The sequence below is a fragment of the Aythya marila genome (genome assembly GCF_965140915.1).
Source record: "Aythya marila genome assembly, chromosome: 3".
NCBI classification, from domain to species: domain Eukaryota; kingdom Metazoa; phylum Chordata; class Aves; order Anseriformes; family Anatidae; genus Aythya; species Aythya marila.
In genome coordinates, this window is record NC_139044.1 from 25639726 (window position 1) to 25659685 (window position 19960).

Genomic DNA, 19960 nt, shown 5'->3' on the forward strand with positions numbered 1-19960 from the left:
CTATTCAGATGTGTTTTTTTCATGGTTTTGCTGTTTTTTTAAATGTATTTGAATAGCGTGCGCTTGAATTGCATGAGTATTTCTTGTGTGAATTTTTATTACCTGCATCTTTTAAGATAGCTTTTAATATTGGATATATTACCTCTGCTGATCCCGAGGGAATGCTGAGGCTTATGAGTAATTTAACTTGTGTGCTATTTGCTCAACTTTCAGGATCCTTACAATGGTACAATAGTACTAGCAACTGTGAAAGGCGATGTACATGATATCGGCAAGAACATTGTGGGAGTTGTTCTGGGCTGCAACAACTTCAGGTAAAGAGACTAAAACTAGGTAGCTGGGAACATAACCGTATTAAGGCTAACTTACTCATATACTAGGCTGGCTGCAGCTGTGATGATAATAGAGGTGGGCATTTACTGGGAACTGGCCTGTTACCCTAGTTGTAGTAGGAAATGCGGATCATACCACCTATTACTAATGTGGAGGCAAGAGGGAATATAACATCTTTTTGTAATGCCCTAATAAACTGGCATCTGAGATGAAAACAATTGAACTCAAATATAGGTCAGAGCATAAGTTTTTGCACGTAATATTAGTTAAATATAAGTTTAATGTCTTAAACATAGAAGATTAATACCTGGAAAAAAACACACAGGATAACTGTATTAAGCAAGACTGCCTGTGTGCTTTGCGGTGTGTTGGGAAAAAGCAAGTCTTGTAACATTCTGATGAACCTCTTAGTATGTTTTTCAAGCTGTTTGTTAACTACAAGGTTTTAAACTCATGGTGGTATGTTTTTGTAATTAAGAGATGAGATTCTAATCCTAATTCTGTGTTTCAAAAGTTGGGACTTCAAGACAAGCCAGTGCTTTCAAGTCCTAATATACGTAATGCAGGGTTGACAGCAGTGTTGGAATGAATGGTCGTTTCCATGAGTCTTTTGTCAAGTGTCTGTCAAATGTTGTGCAGAACTGAATGCTTTGGAACTGTCTTATCACTCATTCATTTTGTTTTGTTTTTGACTTGTCTGTAACTTGTTCTTTAAAAAAGAGCCAAATTGTCTCTTGTTTTAAAACACAAATGGCTGAAGCCAGTACCGGTGTTGTGTATATGTAGTACATTCATCTGCTTTCTTGAGCTTTTATTTTTTTTTAAACATAGTGAACTGAAGCCATGGTGCTTTCTGTCGCCATGGTCATGAGTGAGACTGAATGAAGCCAGAAGGCTGGCATGGCTCACTTGGAAAAAAACAAAAACAAACCCAATCAACCTTAACCTATTACTTAACCTATTAATTAACCTATTAGCTAGGGCTAATAGGAATAGAGCACTAGCAAGGGAAGTGCAGTGTCTCATTTCATAAAATACAGGCTTTAGTAAGACAAAAGAAACTTGATGTGAATCAGTTTATGTTCCTGACATAAGGTATGATATCCACAAAACCTTTTAGTATTGCCTGAATGACTTCAAATGAAAAAAAATTACTCAAAACCAAAACCACCCTCTTGCACTTGAATTTTCTTATCAACTGTGTCATCTGGAACTCTGTATTGAAATTTTTTCCAGACCCACAGGTGTTTCTTATATTGCAATTCCCAGTTGAGGTCTTGAGAGAAACACAATCTCAATTTTAATTTCAATATTAGGTTAGCCATTTATTGTAAGAGCAATATGTTTGCCCTTTAATAGAACTATTTGACTACTTTTTTAAAGAATCTTGTGTCATCTCACTTCTTTTCACAGAGTTATTGATTTAGGAGTCATGACTCCATGTGATAAGATATTGAGAGCTGCTGTTGAGAACAAAGCAGGTATAGAGAGATTTCATTAGTACTCCTGGCTTATTTAATTTTAAACCCCACTTGCTTTTTTTTTTTTTTTTTTTGGCTACTCATTGCATTTCTATGCTGTCAGTGGTTTGGTCAGACTACCTTCAAGTAAATGAAAATTTTTGTGTTAACAGAAGCAAGTATTTAGTATTTAGCATTTCTGTGAAACTTAGCCCAAGGAACTGAAAACCTGCATTAAAAGGACAACTCCAGGAGAGATATTTTAGTACTTGTTTTACAGATGGATAAATGGAAACTTGGAAAGGTTAACTAACTTTGTGTTGGATTTTAAATCAGTAGAAGAACTTGGCATTCAGCCTGCTAAAGCAAGGAGTGTGAAAAACAAAATGTATTGTTCTAATAAAAAATGAACTTTCTTTCTGAACCAAGCTATAGTTTCTGTGAAACAGTCTATTGCGTTTTGGAAAATATTTGTATGGATCAGAGGTGGTGAAGTTTGAAAGCATTTGCTGTTTCAAAGAGCAAATGTTATAATTTCTGTGCTGATCTTCTGAGGTTTAAAGTTTGCTAATCAGAAGCATTGTATATTTATTGTGAAACTAGAGCAGTAGGTGTCCAGCAGCTGTGAAGACTGTTTGAGAAATGTCTTAAACTGAGGATTCAGAATCAACCTTCGTTCTTAGAAAGCTTTTACTTTCTAATTAAGTGAAACCTGGCTTCTAGATTAGAGATTACCATGCTTTCTATTTCATTATTTTTTTTTGTCTGATGCGTGAAGTTAGAAATTAAATGCTTCCTGTAGTAATTTGTATGTAATGCTAGAATGGATTTACTAAACATTTTGTGTATATGTTTGTAAATTTGCAATAGATATAATTGGCCTGTCTGGTCTCATCACCCCTTCTTTGGATGAAATGATTTTTGTCGCCAAGGAAATGGAGAGATTGGCAATAAAGATTCCTTTGCTGATTGGAGGAGCAACTACTTCTAAGTAAGATATATCAATTGGGAAGATGGGGAATGTGTATGAAAATAGTGCTAACTAGGGAGAGAAACCTATGACCATTTCTTTCTTCCTTTTCCCTCCTTTTCCCTCAACACGTATACTGGTATGTGTTTACTTGAGAGTGAATGTTTGGGACTTTATTCTAAGTGAAGGGTGTAGGGGAGCCCTTTCTTCATATAATTTTCGTGTCTGTAGGGCATTGCAGATTCAGAATTATTGTCAAATTAACATTATTAAACAATTTTGTAAAATTTATTTGTAGAGATAAATGTAGCTGCCAGCAGAAATTTTGTTTTGAATATGGGAATAATTTTATTATATATATACATACCTTGTATTCAGAAATAATTTTATTCATTTGAACTCTGCATAAATGTGTACTTGTGCATATGCCCAGATGCACACAGCTTCTACAAAACACGTCAAGTAAAAGGATTCTTTATGGAAGATTGCACTGGTAATATATATTTAATTTTACTTGCACAGTTTTAAGTTTAACTTTGTGTGCATTCTGAAAGGTTGTGTATGTTAGAGCTTGATAAGGAAGAAACAACTGCATTTATTCTCTGAAATGGGAAGACATTTATAATGAGTAGACCATACATACTTGAAAAGGTGGAAAATTAGATTATTTTGAAAGAGAGACTGGATTCTGAATATAGAATCTACACAGTGAAGTTTCATCTTATCTTACTATAATTATGTTTCTGTTATTACTATACTGTTAAATTCAGATGCTGACAAATAATGGTAATGGTATTATTATGGTAATAGACTAAAAGAAAAAAAAAAAGGATACAGTACCACTGTAGGACTATGCCGTTTCTTTTGTCTGCTCCTATCAAAGTTGAAGATACAGTATCTTTTTTTTAATAAAGATCAGAAATGCACCAACAAATTAAGGTAATCCAGGACAGTTGGTTACATGGCTGTTGCGTAGTCATCAGTAACTTTGATGTTCAAGTGTTTTAAACATCTGACACCACCTGAAGGAAAAAAAGGCACTTAGGCCTCAGTTCAGGACTGCTAACTTTAATTTGAACAGCTAAGTACTATTATACAAAAGTGATCCTGAGTATTTCAATGAGTAGGATTGGAATATGAGTATATGTTAAATTAATTGGGAGTTTTTTATGCAAATGAATTGGCTGACCTAGAAGTTGCAAATTTATTCTATTTATTGACACCTGGCAGAATTCCTTCTTCAGGTGAGTAGACAGAGCCTCAGGTTCTGAAGTACAGTATCATGGAAATTTAAGCAATCATCACTGCGTTACATTAACGTTAATTCACGGATCGAAAAGGTAGGGTGTGGGAGAGGAAAAGCTAAGCAAAAAAGATTATATATATATATATATATATAAAAATATAAATATATATATATAATTACAGTTTTTGTTAGCCTAGTTTGGAATATTCTCTTTGAAATTTTTGATATTCAGACTAACTAGTTAATGACTTTGTCAGCTGGTGAGACAATATAAGTTGGCACATTACTTATGAAGCATTCTGATACTCTGAAGTAAAGAGTTTGTGTACCTATTATTAAAAATCTGTGCTTAATCATCCCTGCATAGCAGATGGATGCTTTCTTGTTTTGAAGATCTGGATTATGCATTAAGTCAGGATTTTTTTCACTGGGCATTTTGTATTTTTTTGTTTGTTTTTGATTCAGTTGTGAAATGCTCAATCTCTTTCTTTTTCATTTAAGAACACACACAGCTGTTAAAATTGCCCCCCGATATAGTGCACCTGTAATTCATGTCCTGGATGCATCCAAGAGTGTTGTGGTTGTAAGTTCTAATTTCCTACTTTTCTGTTGCGCCTCTCATCCTTTCCTCTTAAGATTCAATATTATGGCAGAAAACTGGAGAGGCACTGCAAAGACCAATTTCTAAACTACTGTCACTTCAGCAAATTTTTTGCTGCTGCCGGGTTATCTCATCAAACTTAATCCACTTATTGTCATTGGATACCTTTATTTACATGCCAATTTCTCTAGTGATGGTGGAATGATTCACTCTGAGTCCTTGACTGTAGTTCTGAGATGTTTTAAAATGAGGAGTGGTGTAGTTAGATGTGATCTGCTGTTCTCTCTGTTTTGGGTATATTGCTGCAGTTAGTGATATGGCAACAGGAAAACAGTACTATGAAATGGCTGACTGGTGTTTTTTGGAATAGATGCTTTCTGTTAAACAAATGAGTAGTCTTAGTGGGGAAAACACATGCTGGAAAGAAGTAGGGTGAGCTGTGTTATTTCTCTGACTTCAGCCTCTAGGATCTTGGAGTATCCTCATGCTGGGCTCTGCTAGTGCTAACTGTGTAGGAGGACATTATTCTTGCTAATAATCATACTCTTAAATATATTTTGAATCTAGTTTGCAGTTCAGTGGTAAGACAATTTAGTATTGTCAAGTGTAATTGTGTAAGGTTAATGGAAACTAGATTATTAAAGACAGATAGCTTAGTCTGAAATTCTCACTGTGTCATTACTATAATATCTTACAATATGTACTTAGTGCATTCTCGTTTCTTTTTTTCAGTGCTCTCAGCTCTTAGATGAAAGTGTAAAGGATGATTTCTTTGAAGAAATATTAGAGGAATATGAAGAAATTAGACAAGAACACTATGAGTCTCTCAAGGTACAAATATAATTAATTTAGCTTCTTGTTTGGAGTGGCTAGTACTTGTATTATTACTAACTCTGAGTTTCAACTCTTTATGAAGACCTTGAGGTATACTTGTGTTGATTATGAAAAAAAATTTCTGACCTGTAAGGGAAAATTCTTCATGGCTCTAACATACAGTTGGCAAATTCTGTATTGTCCTCAATGGACAGTCAGTGGTATCTAGGACATCTCCTTGGGGCTGGCAGTCACATCAGTTTAACCAGTCTAAAGGAGACTGGTGCGCTCCTAGGGTAGTAGCTTAAAACAGGAAAATACACTAAGGTAACTGAAGTAGCACTGGTTGCTTTTGGTGATGCCATGCTGTATTCTGAGTATTTCTCACTACCAAATTTTCCTATTGTGTTTGTGTTGTTTTGGTTAGGGATCTGAGCAATGTCAAAGTAGAGAGCTGGGGCTGCAATTTTAGGAGAGTGAAGAGAAGGAAGGAATGAAATGCAGAAGTTGATGGCACAAATTAACAGTAGTAAGCTGTTAGTAGAAGCATGTCTGATGCTTCTGAGGTTGTCTTGTAAAGAAACAGAAACACTTGGTCCATGCAAGTTTAAGACCATTTTTGCATAGGGAACCAGTAAACCAAGATGAGATCAGTGAGGTTTGCAGTGAATTCAGCTGGGAGTTGGTGGAACTGAAAATACATTTTTTGTCAGAATTGACCTGAAGACATCTTTGAATAAAACTGTATAATCACTATGATAGTTACAGTTTGTCTGAAAGATAAGTCGTTTTATAAAAGTAACCTTAATGTTCATACAGGAAAGAAGATACTTGTCTCTACAGCAAGCTAGGAGAAAAGGTTTCCATAATGACTGGTTATCAGGACACAAACCAGGTCAGTTTAGTTGTTGATTTTACTGTGTCTTTAATTTTTATTTATTTTATATATACATTGAATAATACATAAATTGATAAAGCTTCATTAAACTTCAGACTTCAGTAGCACTGTGTTAGAAATAGTGTAACAATTTGAATAAACTTGTGTCTGTTTGAGCAGACTTTTTTTGTTCAATCTTGCTGTCCTGTCTCAACTTTATATTTTTCATAGTATTCAAAAAAAACAAACAACAAAAAGACTTAATAGCAAGTTGGAAAAAAAAATCTAAAACAGAATTTCCCATAATACCATACAATGAAATATGAATCTAATGCACCCTTTCTAAAATAATGTTGGACTGGCTCATATGCAAACATTATGTACCACATTCAGGCAATGCAAGTTGTGACACAGCATGTGTATTCAATTCCCCCTTACATTTTAAAGGAAAAAGAGGTACAAATCATTTTCTGCCCATCCCGCTACCAGTTTCTCTACCAGTTTTATTTTTAATACTAAACACTAGAATTACAAATGGCATTCCCCAAGAAGTTGCATCCTGTAGTGGCATTAACACTTGACTGCTTTCTGTCACTTCGTTTACAAGGGGTGTGTTAACCCCTTAGTAGGCAGCTAAGACCTAGTCAGCTGCTTGCTCGCTTGTACCAAGTGGGATGGGGAAGAGAATCTGAAGGATAAAAGTGAGAAAACTTGTGGGTTGAGATGAAGGCAATTTAACAGGTAAAGCAAAAATGGTGTGCAAGCAAAGCAAATAAAGAATTCATTTTCTGCTTCCCATCAGAAGGCAGATGTTCAACCACTGCCACGAAAGCAGAGCTTTATCACATAGAACGGTTGCTTGCAACTGCAAACACCATAATTCAGGATGTCTCCCCTTCCTCATTACCCCGACTTTTATTACTGAGCTTGATGTCATACACTGTGGAAAATTTGTTTAGTCATATAGGGTCAGCTGTCCTGGCTGTGTCTTTCCCAACTTCTTGGGCACCCCAGCCAACTTTCTGGCAGGGCAGCATGAGAAACAGAGAAGGCCTTGGTGCCCTGTAAGTGCTGTACAGCAATAGCTAAAACATAGGTGTGTTGCCAACACTGTTTTGGTCACAAACCTAGAATATAGCACCATATTGGTCATTACAAGGAAAATCAGCTCTATCCCAGTGAAAACCAGTACAAAGACTCAAGAAGATGCTAATTTTCAGTAGCTCGTTTTGATAAAGGTCACGTTATGAAGTAGTGAACAGCGTAGACAAGTACAAAGCTTGTGGATACATCATAAAAGATCCATCTCTCTCTTTCACTTGTGTCTATGCATCTGAACAAGTGTGTGGTGGTTGCAAAAGCTCTTTCAAATTTCATAGTAATCAACAGAGCTATTTACAACACCATAGGACATAATATGTTTGCGTATAAAAAGTGGGATTTAAAATTATGAATGGCATGTGCCCATAAAATCTGGTAGGTAAGGATAGGTTGGTTACGGTCTTAGATCGAGTATTTTGTTTGATGAAATATGCTAAGAAGTCCAGTAGTGAGTAAGGATTAATTTATAGGAAAGAACAGAAGGCCTTGCATTTTTTGTTTTGGCTTTTTATGCTTTTTTAAAAATCCATGTAATAACTGTAAAGTATGGTATGACTTGGGAAGGATAGGGCACTAAAAATTACTTGGGAAGAGCTCAGTTGTAGTGATGGAAGCTACTGAGCATCAGTTATGCTATACGTATAAGAGCAGTATTAAATAATTCCTTCATGAAAGATTGTACTTTTGATTCCTACAGTTAAACCAAAATTCATTGGTACAAAAGTCTTTGAAGATTATGACCTGAAGAGGCTAGTAGAATACATTGACTGGAAGCCTTTCTTTGATGTCTGGCAACTTAGGGGAAAGTATCCCAACCGGGGTTTCCCTAAAGTCTTTAATGATAAAACTGTAGGTAAGTATTGAATTTGCATTTACTGCATGCAGATAATCTTAACAGACCTGTCATGCTGCATTAAGATTCTGAATGGTTTGATATACACAGGAGTGGTAAAAATACATGTAAACTTAAATGTCACTGAAATCATTTGTGTAAAACAACACTTACTGGCATATTGGCACGTGAGGCAGAAAGAGTGCTTAATCATATTTAGAATTAACCTACAAAATACAGGGCAGTGTTTTAATGACAGAAAATGGTGACAGAGCAATTAACACGTGTTCCTGTTAAGGGTGAAGATGTCAAGAAGGCTCTGTCTCTTTGATACTGAACTTTAGTAGGTGTTGAAATACGTGATGAAACTGCAGGTGTGACGCAGAAATAAATGTTCTGGATTGGCTGCACTGTGGTAATGAGGTGCACACACATTTTCCCTGTTGCTCACTTCATTCTGCATCCTCTGCCTCTACTGGAATGGTGCTGGCTCTAACAATTGTTTTAAGATGTATATTTTTACAGCTGTATACACATAATTGTACTGCTATTGTCTATGCTGTAGCTGACACATTGTTGCAGTCATCAAAAAATTACCTGGAAAAGGAACCAATCTTCAGCAATTTTTAAACCTGTTTAAACTGGTTGTGAAAGCACGTCTTTTCTAAAGGGTTCTCTTTTTTTTTGATAGGTGAAGAAGCAAAGAGAGTTTATAACGATGCTCAAAATCTGCTGAAAATGTTGATCAATCAAAAGAAATTACAAGGCAGGGGTGTGGTTGGATTCTGGCCAGCTCAAAGTGTTCAAGATGATATCTATTTATATGCTGTAGAAGAGGCAGTGGGATCTTCGGAACCGATAGCAAAATTTCATGGCCTGAGGCAACAGGTACAATGACAGAACACTTGTTAAATAGTGATTTTTTTTCTGAATTGCAAGAATAGAGCACAAGCGTCCTAATAAAATCTGTGCAGAAAATAGTTGTTGTAATCTGTCTGCAGTCATCCTGCCATTTCTTTCACTAATAACATGGTTTTATTAGTGATGACCCAGGTTCTTGTAGTATTTGTAGTATTTTGTATTGCAGTAGTACAGAATGTTTTATGTATTTGACAGCTTTAGATAACGGTGTGTTTTCTGTCCTCGTTTTAATACTTTAGCCATCTGAAAGCACTGTGCTGTATGTTTTCGTCACAAATTCTGTGCGCTAAGTTAGAATCATCTAATGAGCCTTAGTTCTTTAATAATATCCCTGGATTCTGCTTTTAATGAGGCATTCTGCTTGGATGTGTTGAAGGTTAAAAATACCTTTAGTTATAATACTAGCAAAATAATGCTCAGTGAAGATAAATGTTTCTGGCAACTTACGTAAAATTCCTCTCGATGAAGAGGCAGTTTAGAATTAGTTTGCTGCTAATTCTGCTTGTAAGAATAACTACTTTAAGTGTTTATGCTTTAATCATATATACGCTTGCATTTATTTTGATAGATCGAACATTTTCAACATATTCTACTACTTCTTCCCAACATTCCAATTTGGTGTCTTTATAGTTCATGTATGCAGTCATCAAACATTGGAGAAACAAATCTAACAAACACCTAAATTCCTGGAGTACAGTCTTCTATGAGGACAGTCTTGTGCCAATATTGCAAAATTGTACTAAGAAACACATGGCTTTAAGTTTATTCCAGCTTTTGGAATAGATAATCTATTGCAAGGAGGTGGATCTAGTAGACAGCCTATGGCAGATATTTATATAAATGGTATTCACAAATGTTCAAGGAGGGCTGTTCCAGGGCCTTACTAACTAGTTAAACATTTTGATATCCCATGTAAATCAAGTTTACTACACTTTCTTTTCCTGGCCTTTTCCCAATGCTTTCCCAAGAAGACTGTGTTATTTGATTTTTTTTTTTTCATATTTTTTTTTACATATTGGAACACTGTTATTTTCCTCATTCTTTTTTTCTTCATATGTTCCCAATTTAGTCAGGCTTTTCTCAAAGATTAAGAGTATTATTGTGGGTACCATTCTTTTGGACTCTATTTTAGCTACATGTCTTTCAGTCTAGCATACATAGTAATTCAGCAAAGGCTTCACCAGAGCATAATAGAAGAGAATAACTGTCTTCTGTTTGTTATATAAAACCTTCTTTTCAGAACACAGAGTTCTCTCCATGATGTTGGCACCATTAAGCGTGTGATGAAAATCTAAAAGTTGTAGATATGTTTAGGGTTTTCTTTAGCTATGATCATTACAAAAGAACCTTAATGTTAATATAGAGGTCATATACATAGGCAGAAAAATATTTCTTCAGTTTTATGGTACTTTCTGTAATCCAGTAATCTATAGAAACTGTTGAACATACATCTTTGTTTTTCAGGAATTCTGTTGTGTTTTTTTTTTTTTTTTTTTTTGTATTTATATTTATAATTTTTATGAAACTGCAGTTGGAAATTAGTTTAAAGCATTGTTAAACACTGAAACAGTGTCACAGAATAAGAAAACCAGGAGAGGATTTTTCAGCCAAGTGATAGCCATGAAATAACTTTATTTGTAAGCTGGATACATTTGCAAGTGGAATATATTCTACTCCCCGTGTTAACTTCCTATAAACCCCTTTGAACCTTGTTTGGGATTCAGTTTACTGGTAATGATGGATGAATTTTGTTTCAATTTGTATGTAGATAGCGTAAACCTAGACATGTTTTTTTTTCTGGACTACTGAGCACATGGTTTATAGGATAAGAAACTGTGAATGTTTATAAACTCTCACGGGCATTCCATAGTGGGAGTTGCTGAAGAATTCTGCAGTTTGCATAATTGGGATGCAAACTATCAACCAGCAGTTTTGTTAACAAATGTACAATCTGACTGTAAGAGATGGAAAATTTGTCTTCTTCCCCAGTGGCTGGCACAAGACCGTTCCCTATTTTGTAATACATTGCAGAATAAGCTGTTAAATCTCACTAGCTGTAAATAGAACCAGAACATCTCTCTATATCTGCTCAACACAGCATCTCTCTGCTTTGACATTTGTTTTTTTTTTTAGTGATCCAAACACCCTCAGAGGAACAGAGATGTTTTTTCTGTCTAATTTAAGGACAGGAGAGCTGTCATGGCTCAAAGACTAGATAGGTGTTAGAAATGTCTCAAGCCCTATAGTCTTGGTTTAGATCAAGAAAAAAAGATCAAAAATACTGGTTTAGATCGAGTACACTCTTTTTTTTTTTTAATGTTCTGATTTATTGCATTATTTTCTCTTTTTATTTTAGGCTGAAAAAGACTCTGCCTGCACAGATCCATATTACTGTCTTTCTGATTTCATAGCACCGCTGGATTCTGGCATTTGTGACTACTTAGGCCTGTTTGCTGTGGCCTGCTTTGGTGTAGATGAGTTGTGCAATGAATATAGGAAACAGGATGATGAGTACAACATCATAATGGTAAAGGCGCTTGGAGATCGGTTGGCAGAGGTACGAGGTTTTGTCGTTTTCTTGCAAATTTTCTGTGTACTAAGTTTGTTTGACAACTTGCTGTGTCAAGTTTTAGCATAAGCTTAGACTGTTGCCTTTAATGTATGCTCTGCATTAAATCTGGAAGTGAACTGGTTCTACGGGACCTCTCTTGAGAGGTGAGTCCTCTTCAGAGACAGTGGGGAGTCTGCTGTCCATATGTACCAAGTGCGAAAGCAGCTCTGAGCTGTGTGTGAGAGTTTTGATTTAATACAATTTAGTACATTTTAAAACAACACTATTAAAACTATTTTTAAACTGTGCTTTATCTACATGAGAATGTAAGTTTTGACCCAGGTAAGACCAACCAATTACATTTTTGAATTGCTTGACATAGCATCAACATGCCTTCTGCTTTAATGGTAAACATGCACATGGGTGCAGTGTACATGTACAAGTCTTTTGACTTAATGTGCCTTAGGCTTAGGCAGACGTGCTCTTAAAGCCCTAACTGAAGTGGTTTAGAAAGTCCTGTCCCTTGTCCTACGCTACATCTGTCTGCTTGCCTCCATGTTCACACATCAGTAACCACTATAAAATTTACAGGAACTTTAGAGCAAATGTGATTAGCTCTAGTTGTATATTTTAACCCATAAGAGTTGTGGAAATTATTATTTGATGCCATCCAAAGATATTTACTGAAGTAGAAATTTCTCCTGAAGGCAACTGTTGCTGACAGTAGTGTTAGCTGTAAAAGTAGGTTTATTAAAAAACAAAACAAAACAAACAAACAAAAAAACAACTGTCACCTACTTTCAGTTGGAGGAAGATCCTCTGCTGAAAAAGAGCAGTAGCCCTTATTTGCATCTGATAATAGCACGGATGCCAGAAGGATGTGGCCTTCCACGGCTAGACCTGGAGCAGATACCAAAAATAATCAAGACTGTTGTCTTTGGTGCTCTAATGATGTATCACTACCATAACTAAATTAACTTTATCTTCTCTAGTTATCGCTCTAGCTTACCTCTTTGTTTACATAGGATTTTAAAGGAGGATCATCAAAAACCGCTGCCATCTACCAATAAGAGATTAAAACATCAGAATTACAAAAATAAGTACTGTATGTGAATTTTAATGCAATCAAATTTCTCAACTGTGCTATGATGACCCTTAAAAAAAATAATAAAAATTGCACTATATCCCAAGGCATTTGCTGAGGAGCTTCATGAAAGGGTTCGAAAGGAATTTTGGGCTTACTGTAGTGCCGAGCAGCTAGATCTCTGTGACCTACGCAGAATTAAATATGATGGAATTCGCCCTGCTCCTGGGTATCCAAGCCAGCCTGACCATACAGAAAAACAGACCATGTGGAAACTTGCAAACATCGAGGAAACAACAGGTAACTGGATCAACCTTAATAAGATTCTTAAGCAGCATTTGTGTGAATTAATGATTGTAATGCCAACAAAACAATGAATTGGGGTATGCAGAGCTGCATAAAAAATTGAACTGAAGTAGTTCTGGGAATTGCTGTCTTTGCCTTTTCATTGTTGTTTTTATTTTTCCTCATTCAAGAAAAAAAATTTCAAAATACTGCCAGTGCTTTTGCTGAAGGAATTAGCAAAATCCTAATTAGCAGATTGCATGCAAACAGAGTTTTGCTACACTGAGAGAAAAACTCTACCATCCTTATGGCTGCAAGAAGACATTCCAGATATAAATAAAATAAAAACCAATTCAGCGATTTGTTTCCTGGACTACAGAAACTTTGAGATGGTAACTTAAAAAAAAAAAAAAAAAAAAAAAAAAAAAGAAAGAAATTGTATGTCTTTCTCTGATATTTTGTGTGTTGGACATTCCACTTCTAGCTCCACAATTCCAAAATACCTTCTGGTGCTTCAAAAGCTCTAGTTAACCATTTTCCAAAATGTCCAAGACTTTTTTTTTTGAAAACAAACTATACCGTTGCTCTACAGTAATGCTGTAATGAAAGTCTGCAATTTATTTGAAGCTGTATGTATTTTCTTCGGAATAGATAACAAATGAAAAATAGTTTTATGTTTTTAGTTCATCTGAAAGTTTCTTGTTTTTTGTTTTCTTGTTTTTGTTGTTGTTGTTGTTTTTGTTTTGATTTTGTTTGAAGTTGCCCAACAAAAAAAAGACTTTGAATTCAAGCTTATCAGTTCAGAGAACAAGAATGCTTTCATTTTTTCATTCTCTTTTCCAGGAATTGGTTTAACTGAATCACTAGCAATGACACCTGCTTCTGCAGTTTCTGGCCTCTACTTTTCCAATCCCAAATCCAAATATTTTGCTGTTGGCAAGATATGTAAAGATCAGGTAACTTGCACTGTCCATTGTGCTAGTGTTATAGCATTCAAAAACAACTTGTGACCAGGTGATCCAAATTTTTTATGTCAACAGTAAAAGCTGGAGTTTATGAATTGTCATCATGTCTCTTCTCAGGTTGAAGATTATGCACTGAGAAAAAAATTGTCCGTGGCAGAGGTGGAGAAATGGCTGGGACCCATTCTGGGATATGATACTGAATAACTGTGGGAGACGTGGGCAAGCATTTTCTTCTAATGGTCCACTTGCTAGAAGGAAGAATGAAGTGGCATCTATTACCTTTCATCGCTGCCCTTAGTATTTGTTGGAAATGGTTTGTTTTTGTCACTGGTCTGATCAAAAAAAAAAAAAAAGAAAAGAAAAGAAAAAATATCAAACCAACAAACCAAATGAACAAAAATCCAACAAGAAAATCCTACTGAGAGGTTTTCTGCCATCCAGTATCCAGTATTTCATCTGATTGTTTCTAATTTTTGATCAAGGAACATATATTTCAGGTATGCCATGTACTTGGGACCATGAATGCATTGCAGGTCTCTTAATCATAGCAATATGCTTTTATTTGTATTTTTTGCACAAATACTCTAGCTGAGCAACTAGTTGTAGGGTGAGATGTGGAAGTTGCACACCCCTCCTGTCTTTAGGAAGGCTTTGAAATGAGGGCCTAGTATTTGTCCCATTGGCTGTGGACATGTTGAACAGAGTTCGTCTTCTGTTATTTGAATGTGTTTTAGCAAGTCAAGGTCATACAGAAATATGATGCAATTTTTTTCTGTGAAGTCAGGAAAAATTTTAAACTGAGTGACCAAGAACAACCAATGTACAAACGGATCTTTTTTATAAAAAAAAAAATAAACAACTGTCTGCTCCATATTTAGGGCTTGTACATAATGTTTTTCTCTCCAAATAATAATTCAGGTCTTTAATTTACTATGTGATGATGACTGTAGTTAAAACTATCAAAAGATATAATGTGGTGGAACAATATCAGGGATGCTGTATTATGATAAAACATAAATGAGATGTGTCCCCCTAGAAAACTCATGCTTACTTTCATCTGGCTACAGTCCATTTCTACTCTGTGTAAAGTGTAACGATACCTTTCTTCCTACCTGTTTTGTTGTGAGGATTAATTCATATTTAAACTTTTGTATGTGAAAAGTATGACAGAAGCACAACTGCTACTATTAACAGAGAGACAGAAAGCTTGGAGCTGACCAGTGTACAAACTTAAGCTTATTTTAACCTGTATTTTAAAAGCAAATAATAGCAACACTACCATCAGTAACAGTTAATACTGTAGGTTTATTTTCCAAATCTAAGTGAGCTAATTGTTCATAGCTGTTCATAATCCCCTAAAAGTGCCTCATGTATTATTTAAATGCAAATTTCATAAAATATTATGTCATGAAAATCCATTTTTTCTGGTCTCTAATTGTAAAGAAAAGACCAATGTTCTATCTGTAATCCATTAATAGTTACATAATTTTTGTAATGTCATCTGACTTTATGCTAAAAGAATTACCTTGTATCAACAGTTTAATAAAGGTTAAGCTGTCAATGGTGTTATCCTTTCTGAATTCTTTGAGTGGCAATAGAATGGACTGTAATCTGAAAAAAAGCCAAAACTAATATGCATATTTTACTAAGAATCGAAAAGTATAAAAGCTCTTACAGGGTGCTTAAAGTAGTTGAGTAAGTGTGTTCTTAGATGCTTTAGAATCTCCTATCCTTTAATGACATATAAAAGAAAAATAATCTTATTACATATTACGGGGTTTAAGATATGTCCTGTTCATCAGCTTGATTCTTGTTGCTGAGTTGCTGTTCCTCAGTAGAATGCTCTTTCAGACTGCCAAAATACTATTAAAAAAAAAAAAAAAAAAAAAGTAATACAAAGGAAAATCTGATCTTGAAGTATGTAGCCTGTAAAAATTGAAATACTCTTTGCTTTCTTTTTCATACTCGCACCTTTGGTTCATTTAATTTTATGTTTGGAATATCTCCTCTCTACCACTTTATAGTTAGAAGAAGAGTGCCTTATTAGTCTGAAATTCACACTGTGAATGTGTGAATGAGGTCAGAGTTTGGCTTGTACAGCTTGAGTTTGTTTGTTTTCCTGAAATCAATTGCACCTAGCTGAGTGAGTACAGCTTTAGTAGAATTAAACTGACAGAGCAAATAGGTGCACTGCTGTATAACCCAGTGGTGTGTTACCTTGCATACAAGCAGTGGGTTTCAAATGGCATGCAGTTAATTTGTGCCTTCACACATGGTGTCATACACTGAGAAAAATCTTTATCTTTGCCTGCAAAATGTGTCATTCTAAGAAAATATTTGGAATAATTATTCTTTGTTGTTGTGCAAATGTTTTTAACTGGGACGGTTTCTTTAAATTGTCACTTGACATTTTGAGTAAGACATATCTTCAGTCTCTTAGCTGAAGACCAAAGGTAAATTACAAAGGAAAAGGTTTCACAGTTCTACCAGTTAAGATGTTCACATACATCAAACTATATTGAAAAGCTACGGTAAGATTATGGATACCTATTTCAGTGCTGCTGCTACTCATGGGAAGACTGGATTTCAGTTTCTGTAGTTTAGTTTACCTGGGCGGGTGTGAGGGTACTTGGTGTATTTGAGAATTTTCCACTGCTTTCTGTTGAAATTCGAGTTTTCTGCTTCCTTGTTAAACAATGTGAACCTTGGTTCACTTACTCAGTTAATTTTTTCTCTGAAGTCCTTAAAACACAAGTGGTATCCAGAATCTGAGAGTAATAATGAGTCTCTTGAGGGCAGAATATTAACTTTTAGAAGTTTTGCTTTTCAGAAAGGGGCTAGTTTACTAATACCTGTGACTGGCTTTTATGAAATACTGTTTGAAATATTGGCTGATTTGTATGAACATGTCATAAAAAAAATGGATATAGTGTTGTAGAAGCATTTGAAGAGCAAGAAAAGAAATAGCTTCATTAATTACTTCAGGAGCGTTGTTCCATACAGAGGCCGCAGCACGTGTTTTCAGTCACTAGAGAAATTTTTCCTATGCTCTCAATTATCATATCCTTGGCATGGCGTAGCCTGTTCAGTCCCCCTGCAATGTCATTTCATTTGATTGTCAGGCCTGTGTAGGTGCCAGTTTTCAAATGGAAATATACTGTGAACTGAATAAAAACATGTTTATCCTGCTTTCACACATAATTTGTATACCATCCAGCTAAACATAGAACCAAAAACCCAATGCAGTGAGCCTCCATGTTCTTTTGTTCTATTAATACCACCATGGCTGAATATCCTGAGGTTTTTGCCCATGCCACATGCCTGATAAAAATAGCTGTGCAAGTAGAACTCAGCTGAGATTACCAAACTTGGCATTTTGGATTTTTGATCCAGCTTGAACTGGGATGTTTAAAAGCAATCTAGTAATTATCTTTGCTGACCTGAAGCTACCTTGGAAGCTGGGAAATTAAAGGTCCTATTTTCAGGAATTGCTGCCTGACTGCTATTGCACCAGTATGGCTCTCCCTAATGCTCCTGATCAGGCTACCAGGGTGTGTTCTTACACCAGGGTGGTCTCTGCCATCCATTCCTACAGAAGGATCATGAAGTAAGTGGAGGCAGTGTGGAAGTTCAGGCTTATCTCGGTTCTTTTCTACTTCGTTGTCAAATCAGTATCCTTTTCCTGCTTTTTCCTCCAGCAATCCCCCTTGCTCTGGATGTCAATATTTTCTCAGTCAGGGTTCTCTGCAGGCTCCATCAAAATGGAATTGTAAAAGGTTTTAAATAAGTCTCTTTTGAAGTCTGAACCAGTTATCTGTTCCAGGAAGAGGAATTTCTGACTGGCAAGCACTGGATATAAATAATAATTGGGGCTAGTAGCTGTGCCTACAGGGGCCTTGTATTATGTGTGTTAGCCATTTATAGTGGCTAAGGGCAAGGCTACAAGATGTTACGCAATTTCCAACATATTAGCTGCATCTTCATTTACATGGTTGCTTTCATCTATGTAGCAAAACCAAAATATATTAACTGCATTCTTTGCCAGTACTTTTTATTTATTTATTTATTTATTTTAAATCCACAACAGTAATAAAGCCAATGCCATTTAAAATATTTTAATGGTGAGAACTCTTCAGGTAATTTTTCAGGTAATTATTTATCTATCTGTTGATGTTATAAGCAAATGCTTTTTAAAAAAAGTAGGTGAAAAGAATTTACCTATCTATTGATGTTATAACAAAACAACAAAGCAACAAAAGAAGCTAGCGGGGTAGTATTCACAGAGCATAATTTAATTTCAAAAGAACAGGTACTCCTCTAGATAGGGAATAGAAGGTTGAGCCAGAGGTATGGCAAACGTGTCTCTTAAAAATACAGTTCTCAGTATTTATTTTACTTTAAATTAAAATAAAGGCTATAGCCCATACCTTATATCTACTATCAGAATATTAGAAATGCAATTTGAGGAAGAGTCTTAACAAGTTTTCATTAATCTAATGCATGTTTAGGATTAATAAGTTACATTTTTGTGTGTGTGAGAGAGAGAAAAAGGAGGAAACAATACTTATCTTGTAGTCAACTTACTGCTAGGAGTAAGATGCAAGCTGTTGAAAAAAGATGAAAAAACAAACAAACAAGCACACCACTACCAACAAAACCACCTCTTGGGAGTTGTTGGAATCCTTACTTAGGTGAAAGTTTTTGACTGTTTTCAATTAATGCTGCTGTTCACTGTCTGGCAAAATGTTGTGATACATGGAAAATCAAACATCCTTCTTTTCCCAGGAATTTCAAAGATGTTAAAACTCTGCATCAGCTCTGTATCTGCTTGTAGACCTCAGTGCAGTATTGAGCATCAGCTCTGCTTGTAGACCTCAGTGCAATATTTGTCTGATCTAGGTGTCCATATATCTTGGATTTTTTGTTGTTTTCTTTACTCAGGGTGTTTGCAGATCAGTTTTTCTTTTTCCTGTGTGGGAGTGTAGCTTCATGGGATGTTTTGTTCTTATTTGATTATTTTCATGTACTTAGTCTGTACTCTTTCTCTCTTCTCCTACCTCACAATACAGGTGTGAAGATGTAACTCAGCACTCTGATGTCCTGTGAGCAGCATATCTTGTCTATGTGTGTTTCCTTTTTTTTTTTTTTTTAACAAAGTGCATATTACTTTTTCTTGTTGCTGAATTTCATCAAGGTTCTTGCCAAATGTTCTCTTCCCAGGAAGTGGACAACTTCATTACTTTCAATCTGTCCATCAACTGGGGAAATCTAGGTAGAGCTTCACAAGTGGAGTAAAAATGTGAGGTCTAAAAAGGTGTCAGTTCTCTGTGGTTGGTAGACTCCTACACTTTTGTTTCTGTTACAACCTTGTGAGAACAAATATGTATGTATCTTTCCCTGTATTAGGGCAGTAGTGGTACAGGTGGTAAGAGGAAAAAAAGCTGCACTGTATGGCCAAGACTTACTTAGTAAATTGTTCTTTAGACATACATCGGTAAACGGTATACTGTGGCTATTGTCGTTGATTAGGATGTGTTTTCAACTGTTGTCTTAATCTTGTCTGTGTTCAGCTGTTTTTATTTCAAGAAACCATTACTGAGGAGTCCTCATGCTTTGCTAGATACAAGGTTCTCCATTTAATCAGGCTTTTATAATGAGGCTTTGCAGTAACTATTCGCTACTATATTTTTGGCTTTCATAAGTTTTTCTGTAACTGAAGAGATGGCTTTCTTCAGAATACTGTTGTATAGCAAATATATTCTCTAAGGCTCACAAGATGAGAGTTAATTATCAACACCTGATCTGACACTTTTACTCAGTCAAGGTTTTGCAGAACAACTTCATTAGTCAAGAAGTTTGCTGCTTAGAAAACAGTGATCATCTTTGCATACTTCATTTAGGAAATATATGTAAGCATTTGA

General features: G+C 35.5%; 1 protein-coding gene and 1 long non-coding RNA gene across 7 annotated transcripts in view; one reads left to right on the forward strand and one right to left on the reverse strand.

The window, feature by feature from the left end:
* Nucleotides 1–14500, forward strand: part of MTR (5-methyltetrahydrofolate-homocysteine methyltransferase) — a 50826-nt gene extending 36326 nt beyond the window's left edge. For 3 of the 5 annotated variants that reach the window (XM_082757365.1, XM_082757364.1, XM_082757366.1), the window contains 12 exons: nucleotides 214–314; nucleotides 1747–1814; nucleotides 2664–2784; nucleotides 4511–4592; nucleotides 5343–5441; nucleotides 6243–6318; nucleotides 8099–8254; nucleotides 8925–9121; nucleotides 11511–11711; nucleotides 12897–13089; nucleotides 13918–14030; nucleotides 14157–14500. In XM_082757365.1, the coding sequence (XP_082613491.1) occupies nucleotides 214–314; nucleotides 1747–1814; nucleotides 2664–2784; nucleotides 4511–4592; nucleotides 5343–5441; nucleotides 6243–6318; nucleotides 8099–8254; nucleotides 8925–9121; nucleotides 11511–11711; nucleotides 12897–13089; nucleotides 13918–14030; nucleotides 14157–14243 (1494 nt within the window). In that variant the 3' untranslated portion in view covers nucleotides 14244–14500. Of the gene's footprint in view, nucleotides 1–213; nucleotides 315–1746; nucleotides 1815–2663; nucleotides 2785–4510; nucleotides 4593–5342; nucleotides 5442–6242; nucleotides 6319–8098; nucleotides 8255–8924; nucleotides 9122–11510; nucleotides 11712–12896; nucleotides 13090–13917; nucleotides 14031–14156 lie in introns of those variants that run through there. The other 2 variants (XR_014317242.1, XR_014317243.1) reach the window with 2 other exon arrangements.
* Nucleotides 14375–19960, reverse strand: part of LOC309876727 — a 32269-nt gene continuing 26683 nt past the window's right edge. For both annotated transcript variants that reach the window (XR_014317245.1, XR_014317246.1), the window contains exons 4-5: nucleotides 15807–15902; nucleotides 14375–15650 (exon numbers count right to left, since the gene is read on the reverse strand). This is a non-coding gene — a long non-coding RNA (uncharacterized lncRNA). The remainder of the gene's footprint in view (nucleotides 15651–15806; nucleotides 15903–19960) is intronic.